This window comes from Sphaeroforma arctica (assembly GCF_001186125.1).
Source record: "Sphaeroforma arctica JP610 unplaced genomic scaffold supercont1.622, whole genome shotgun sequence".
NCBI classification, from domain to species: Eukaryota; class Ichthyosporea; order Ichthyophonida; genus Sphaeroforma; species Sphaeroforma arctica.
This window is the reverse complement of record NW_014039936.1, coordinates 6,229-14,748: the sequence shown is the minus strand read 5'-3', so window position 1 is coordinate 14,748 and position 8,520 is coordinate 6,229. Positions and strand designations below refer to the sequence as shown.

At 40.2% G+C, this 8,520-nt stretch overlaps 2 protein-coding genes across 2 annotated transcripts in view; one reads left to right on the top strand and one right to left on the bottom strand.

Annotated features, from left to right (window-relative positions):
* The window catches only part of SARC_07676 (hypothetical protein), a 10,265-nt gene extending 8,062 nt beyond the window's left edge, over positions 1–2,203 (top strand). The window contains exons 10-11 of the mRNA XM_014298375.1: positions 404–550; positions 1,638–2,203. Coding sequence (XP_014153850.1) covers positions 404–550; positions 1,638–1,835 — 345 coding nt within the window. The 3' untranslated portion in view covers positions 1,836–2,203. The remainder of the gene's footprint in view (positions 1–403; positions 551–1,637) is intronic.
* Positions 2,204–3,643: 1,440 nt separating this feature from the next.
* SARC_07675 (hypothetical protein) lies at positions 3,644–5,302 on the bottom strand (the record flags this gene model as incomplete). Its single annotated transcript, XM_014298374.1, has 1 exon — positions 3,644–5,302. One exon carries the CDS (start codon positions 5,300–5,302, stop codon positions 3,644–3,646), a length of 1,659 nt encoding a protein of 552 aa, XP_014153849.1.
* Between the last annotated feature and the right edge of the window lie 3,218 nt (positions 5,303–8,520).

Below are 8,520 nucleotides of genomic sequence, written 5' to 3'. Positions count from 1 at the left end.
TATATGTATGTATGTATGTATGTATGTATATATATATATATATGTGTGTGTGGGTGTGGGTGTGGGTGTGTATATATGTGGGTGTGTGTGTGTGGGTATACACACTGAGTGTGTGTCCGGTTTGCTTGCAAAGAGTAACGGTTCACAAGTACATTCAGTATGTCGACGCATCGGGCATAATGCTTATCGTATGCAGTCTCGAAATAATTCACCACTCAACATGACCTTTGATCATCGTCATAGTTATATTACATATATATTTATCGTATATAATATATATGTATGTGTGTTCATATATGACTATGCATATAATCAATGATAATAAAAATGATAGTGACGAATGCATATTATCATATACAATTAAAGTGAGCTAAACCTATACCCACACATAACCTATGCGCAGGACAACCAAGCCACATACACCGAAGTGATGGAGGCACTCCGGGAAGACCTGCTGAACACAGCCAATCAGGACCACACGCGATTCAAAAAGAAGATACTCAAGGAACGGTCCAAGATGGTCAAGCTAACTGAGGGGTATCGCAAGCAGGTGAGCTAGATGTTCGTCTCTTCCTGTGTTGTTAACCGGAAGAGTATCCTATAATTACGCGAAGGTATATCACCCGGGTGCTTAACTAGGGTTAACCTTTATACGTGGACTGGTAGAAGTTAGTGGAGATAGCTATATATAGGTGTATATATGGGTAGACTATTTGGTGCTAGCCGGAAGAATATGCAGCTCGCCGAGGGAGAGGCATCCCGAAAGCACTCCCGAAGGGAGGGCGTGTAGGAGAGTCACTACCTTCCGGGCAATGTATAGGATGACATAAGACATTCACGACTCAAAAAGGGATGAATGTCTTTCAACATACACATCTGAGTGCGACCGACGTAGGCCATAGACTGTCCATAATAGTAGAAAAGACGGTCCTTGAGAAGTGTTTAGGTACTTCATATCTCATGATACCACAAACTTTATATCTCATGATACCACAAACTTTATATCTCATGATACCACAATATTTGGGTACTTATTATGGTGTGTCGAGTTCCTGTAGGGTTTTTTCAAACGCTCCTGTTGAACGCTCTTTGGATACAAAGACCCTTCCCTGTATCCTTCTTGCCGTAGTCCGCGACCAGCTCTAGCTGAAACCTATATGTATACACCCACTGATTACTTTTTTTAATCATTACAACCAGTCATGATTATGCCATTTCATTGTTAGACGATGTATACACAAGATATTCTACTCTATCATAAACTACCGACAATTGTACACGTATCTAGTACTAGTAGAGTCTCTGTAGCGTTGCACCGGTACTCGTAAACGTGAAATAAAAAATATGTACGCTTGTATATACTATATCATATGTGAGTTAGTACCATGTCTACAATGTACTAGTAACCCCATCTGTCACACCCACGTACAGTAGTACTTATATCCAGTGCCAGCTATACATAGTGTCTCTGAGCCGGGGCACAGAAACACCCGCAAATATATATATATACATATTATATATACATATATATATATATATATACGCATGTGGATACTATTCTCACCTACAAACTGATACCTAATGACATAGCCTTTACCCATTATCTTATAGCTACTTCCCATTATACTCTTCATCAGTGTCAGCAATACCTGGAATCTATCAGCCGGAATACAGACACTCGCAAACGGGTCACACTGCCACAGTCACCGCCGCTGCCGCAGGACACTATACACCATAAGACCAAGCACGGCAATCGCAACAAGAACACTAACGAACTTAATATAAGCGCACACGCAGACAGGCCGATGAATATTGAGTTTGTTAAGAGTGCGTGACACAGGATACGTTATGGAGCACAAGACGTACTGTGCACATACTAAACGTGGGAGTTGTCTCGAGGACAGATTTTACACGGACAGGTAACCGCAAGGAGAACACTGACGAACTAAATATAAGCGCACCCGCAGACAGGCCGATGACCAATGGGTTTGTTAAGAGTGCGTGCGTGACGCATGATGAACTACGTTACGGCGCACAAGACATACACTACACATGCTTAGCGTGGTGGTTGTCGCGAGGATAGCTCATGCAAAGACAGGTCAGCAAGCGATAGGAAAGTTTGTTCTACACCCACCTGTATGCAATTAGTTTACCTCACCGACGATTAGTGTTCGATGGGTTTACCCCACGAAGGGCGTGATACGAATACCCTCCCAGAACCCCCCCCCCCCCAACCTATTCTGAACTGTGCCAATTAGAATAGTTACACAGACATCAGCACCCCACATATAAGTGCACTGCCGCGCTCGGAGAATTCGGGACCAATTAGCAGTCAGGCCGGTGGGCTACGGTTCTACTACGATTCGGTAAGGTTTACGATGGCCCTGCACACCAGTGAAAGGTCTCTGGGATTCGGGCTGGCAGGTACTTTCACTTTGGTTCAGGCACCAATAGGTTGTAGGATTAGCTTCAAATACGTAGCTCAACAGCCCAAAAGTCAGCATTCTCAGCGTAGTAATATAAGCAGATCAATCCCCCCACAAGTATAGGAGCCGATGAATTTAGACTCTATTTAGAGTACTTTATGTCATCGCAACGAAATGAAGAAATAGCACACAGAGTCACCGGGAGAACTCCCACCATCTGGCTTTAGTATGAAGGGCATTTACGTTTAGGATCTAACTATGGGTAAGGCATATATGGCCACGCATAGCACGGATGGGAAATACCTCTTGATATTTATTCGTATAGTAAATATATATATGTGTATATATTATTATATTATTATATATATCTGTGTGTGTCTGTATATATATATATATATATGTATCTATATAAAACTATATGTATATATGTATGTATACATTTATATATTGATGTTTATTTATATATGTATTTACATATATTTTATGGACAATGTATATATATATGTATATATATACATATATATGTATTTGTGTATGTATGTGGGTGGGTGAATTGGTGTGGGCGTATTCGTATTTTTGTGTATATAAATGTGAGTGTTTTTGCTGTGTGGGTGTCTATAAATATATATTTCTGTATGTATAGATATATATATATACCTATTTATATACATATATGTGTGTGTGTGTGTATGTATATATATAGATTTAGATTATATATATATATAGATGTCTGTGTATGTGTATGTGTCTTCGTCTGTTTTTACTTATGTATAGGTCATATATACGTACATTTGGTTGAATGAAAGCCACGTATACACCTTGTATATATAAATACATGGATTGTATGTATTTATTTTTATGCTTGTATTATTAGAAGTAGCTACTGAAGACTAGGTGAAGGACGAGGGTGGCATATATTTTTGTTTTCAGTGAGCACGAGAGAGCCAACAGAATTTGATACTCGAAAAATACAGTTTCACAAGCGGAAAAGCATGCTTCTTTGCCAAGTTCACTAGCCTTTTGTGAGAAAGCCGCCAAATATAAGTTTATGGTTGAACACGTAGACGCAAATCAGCTGAATTACCAACGTTCAATCAAACTACCAGTCACACTGGCTCAATGCATTTTAGAATTTTTTTTTTGGGATATGTATCAAAGTGTTTTTTTTTGGTATCAAAATATAAAAAATTCATTTTATTTTATGTTGTTGAGCTTCACTATGTAATAGACAGTATCTCTGCTTGGATAGCGTCGGCGTAAGACAAGCGATGTTGCGCGATCTTTGTTTTGATAATCGTTTCCAAGCTTTTTCTTTGGCTCCCGTCGATATTGTCACTATTAGCCTCGTTGAAAGCTCTCGAATATGGCAACGGTCTCGATGCTGGCCCACTCAAATTGTACCTGCTCCGATCAACACCTCCAATACCTTTTGGGACTCCCCTTTCAGATCCACTCCCAGACTGTAAGTGGTCAGTCGTCGAGTGGCGAGGTATGGTATTACCCATGTAATTGGTGGGATCTCGCGAATGCTTAGAGAACTCTTCACTCATGGGGCTTGCCGAAGGTATAATCGCATAATGGTTGTACTGGAAAGGAAGGTCGGCATTCCTTGCGTGATATCTTGCACTCTTTCGTTGTCCATTGCGCGCGGACTGTATGCAAATCTCGCTACGAGACGACAATCCATCATTTCGGTCATTGTGTTTCGCCATGTGTGAATTTCGATCTCTGTGCTGCCTCTTTCTGTCGTAGCTATTTAGTGATACTGTTCTCAGTCTCGGAGCTCCTCGATCGTTTTGTGTGTTGTGCTCTATCTGTTCTTCCAGAGAGGAGCTCCGCATACTTCGAGAGCATAATATTTGTCGCTGAGAATCTTGTAAATCCCATAGTTCATAAAGAGACTCACTTTCCCAAGGGTCAAATCCTCGCTGCCGCTCCACGCATTCGGCCAGTGCAAGATCCATGCTATGCTTTTGCTGCCTTTCAGCATACCGATATCCATCTCGAGGAATGTACTTCTCATCTCTATTCAAATCCACACAATGCCTATTTTTACCTATTGCTCGCCTGGCAAGGTCCAACTTGTGTTGTTCGCTGCTGGATTGGAAGATACTGAGGAGACCAGCGAATTGTCTCTCTCGACGAAAGGTTTCTAAAACTTTTTTAGTCACCTGGTGGACTTGACAATCATCCACGGAAGCGACATATTGATAAGGGCTAGGTATATTGTGAAACATACCCAATTCACCGAAGAACTCAAGTTCTCCGAGTTCTTCGATTTTTACCCCTCGATCATACACATAGCAAGAACCTTGTATGACAAAATATAAATCAGTACCCGGGTCGTTTATAGGTACGATAGTATCCCCGGCCCTATAACGTTGGCGCTGAGAGTGGAAAATTTCACAAGCAGATAGAAAATTTTCCATCGTAGTTTCCTGGCAAGCAGCTTCAATCACTCTTGGCGATTGTGGCCTAGACAATGGTAGGTGCTCCGGAGCTTGTGTTTCAAAATCGACATCTTCCCGCTCCTTGGTATCCATGCGGCTGAAACGCTCGTGAGCGCCATCATGCTGCAAATCTCTCGTCTGATACCGGTCAACACCAGAGGCGGAAGAAGGTCCGCGCTGCAGCTCGTGTTCAGGACGCTCAAGAGACGTTGCCAAAGCTACCTGTGTGGGTTGCTCTCTTCGAAATTCGAATTGACTCTTGTGTCGATCGACTCGCTGAGTAGTATGTAATTCCATGTGACTAATAGTTGGCTTTCTGTTGTAAGGTGCCTTGAAGTCGTCGGCGTAATAGTCACCGGCACTTATAGATTCATGTTCGTTTTTGATATAACCGTACTCTTGAGATTGGTACTTAAATGCGAACATGTTAGCACAACTTGCCATGAATGTATTGAATGGTTACAGCTTGTGTGTGTGGCTGCGGAACTTATGGGATCATATAATATTTTAATTTAAAATTGTCTAGTAGACAGCATTACAAAATACAAATAGCTTTCTATATGTAGATGTTTCTAGAAAAGGCTGAAGTCTGAAATCTGAACTGAACTTTAGAAGGCTATACATATGACATTTTTTAAAAAAAAGCAATGATGGCTAGAGTAGTAGAGAGTAGTGTGATGTCACTGATGGGCCTCACTGCCTGTCGCCGAGCCGCCGACTCGCCTGATAGAAAGTACAGAAATTGAAAATACGCAGAAAATGCTGGCGATAAAAATAAAGCATTCCATTGTATAATAAGCGATCGATCGACAGAAAGAAAAGAAAAACAATGTTAGTTTCCCACACTGTAGTACACTGTACTCTGTAGTCTGTACTCGCCTCTTATATATACAAAGACACCCCCTGATATTTTATATTTATGAATTTTTTGTTGTTTCTTAGAAAATTTGTTTTTGTTGTTTTTTTAAAAACAGCAACCGTAAAAAGATTTAAAAAAGATATATAAAAAAACAAATTATAGGTGTCTATGACTATCAGTCTACGTCTCTGTTTTCTTTTAAATAAAACAAAATTTAAGAGAGTAAATACATAATAAAAGAGACGATTTGAGTATTCTTCTAAAGTTCCAGCACAAACTTCAAAGTACCAAGTTCTCGGTCTCAGATTCGCATATTGACTCCCAGAGTGTTCGCCTGAGGCTGGTCACTGGCGAGAGGTGACTAGTTCGGTGGCTCATTTTTATTTTTAATGTTGTTTATATATATATATATTATTACTATTATTTATTTTTAAAAACAAAATCTTGGTAAAAAAAAGAGAAAAACACAAATACAAAAAAACAAACAACAGTGGTAGATTGGAGCAGACAATGTCTGAGTTGTCAAATGTCAACATCAAACGAATATTGGACAGAGGAGCCCGCGGATTTTTACTATAGACTATGTCTTCCCCATAGACAATTTAAAAAAAGTAGAATGCTATGTTAATGCCAGAAATGGGAAAGATCTGTTGGGTATGGATGGACTTGTATAATGATTGTGCGTGTGGCTAGTTTGACCCAGTTCTGGTACAAACTGGAATCATTCAAAACTTTTGAACCAATTGTCCGATCGAGATGAGATCAAGCACACGTTTATTACTCGTCATTGCGATCAATTTGAAACATCTAAGTGCCAATAAAATTGTTTTTTTAATGTACCTCTGGGTCAATTTTTGGTTTTGAAAAATTTGAACGCAAAATATATATAAATAGCACGTGGCAGTACTGGCATTTTATGAAATCGTGAATTCGTACGAGTGGCACGACATCAAATTTTAATTAACACCGAATGAAACAAAAAAAAATAAAATATGGTAAGCTTTTTAAAAAATGGAGTCTGATAAATTAAGTTTTCTCCTATAATTTATATATATTATGACATTTTTTTTAAATTTCTCAGTATTCCCAGTAGGCCAGGGCCCCTGCCCTCTGGAACAAAGCTCACATAAACCAGAGCATCAGAGCATTTAATTTCGTCTAATTACAATAGGAAAGGTTTCTGAAGTTCCGACTTTTATTTCAAAATATAGTAAAGAGTTGACGTCGAGTGGCAGCAGGCAGACTGGCAGGCTACAACTCCAGACATTCACTGTGAATCTGTGATCCACGGCCAGTCGGCACTCGGCCAGTCCACACTGGCACAGTGGCACACTATAGTATTTACAGTACTAATAGTAGTATCAGGACCCAGGTCCACAAGATGGTAAAAAAACAAACAAACAAAAACAGCAAAATTTCAGTATTAATGCTTCGAAGAAAAAAAATCATTTTTGTTTCTTTTGTTCGTGTTATTTTAGAAGAAGAAGAAAAATATAAACAACACAAAAAAGGCTATGTACATTGTACTGGTATTTATAGTTTATTTGATTAAAAAAATGGTACTTAGATTTCAAGCATAAATATTTATGTAAATCTTTATATAAATCTTCAACTCAAATCTTGACAAGTTTTTGTTGTTGATATTTTTGGGCGGGAAACAAATAACCACGAGCTCAAGAGTCCACGACTCCATGAGTCCATAATGTCAGTCTATGATCCTTAGTTCCTTACCGACCCACAGCCTCCACAGGTCAAACTGCCACAGCCTCGGCCGCCTCTGTCTGGTCTGGCACTCTGGCAGTCTTGCTTGAGTCTGGCCTCTGCTGGAAGAGAGTGAGAGAAAATAGAAGAAGAAAAATAAAATCATTCCGTCTGTCCCAAACTCCCAGAGGTCGCACTGTCGGTCATTCACATATGACGCAGAATTGCAGATGTTCCCAACTTCCCGTCCTCCAGGAGAGACCAGTCCAGAACTCTAGACCTGACTCCAGAGTCCAGAGTCCAGACTTCGACTTCCAGACACATGTTTTCTTTTTCTTTTTTAAACATGTATTATAATGTACTGCAGTCTTTAGTCCTATTCGTCCTTGTGTTCCGTATGTTCTTAGTGAAAGTCCGAACTCTAACGCTGGACGTGGACTGCTTTTATAGTCCGCCGGGACCTATCTCTATTTATTCCCGAACGAACTTGTATTACTAACATCTAGGCTATATAATTATAACACTCGTAGTGAGAGGGAAAAAGGCACGTGCCTAGAAAACCCTCTGCTACGATGTTCTCGAACTTTCTCATGGCGCCATCGTCTATGTATATTCGTAGACACTTTGCTGTGTTCGTGAATATACATAGACAATTGTATTTGTAGTCTAAAGCTAATATTCTATTCACATTCCTAGTGAAGATTAGGGTTAATATGGTGTAGGGTGTATTTAGAGAGACATAGTTTGTAGGAGGTGGTGACCTGCCTCTACCATCCCGGGGTACCGGAGGAGGGCTGCCATTAGGAGGGGCACAATACCCTCCACCATAGCATCCCCCGGTAGTTCTATTTATTCTTACTGTCTACCTTAGGCACTTATTAAATCTCCCTCTCGAGAGGGCTCAGAGAAAGCCCTCGAGTAACAAGTATGACCCATGTAGAATGACACTCAAAAGTCATCAGGGCCTGGTGTAGAAATACGGCCTCCGGTCAGTAGTGAAAATTATTCAATAAAGAACCGCTAGAGGTACGCCCTGTGTGATCGAGGATATTTAGGCTCTTAACAAGAGGCAGTCCCGATCATT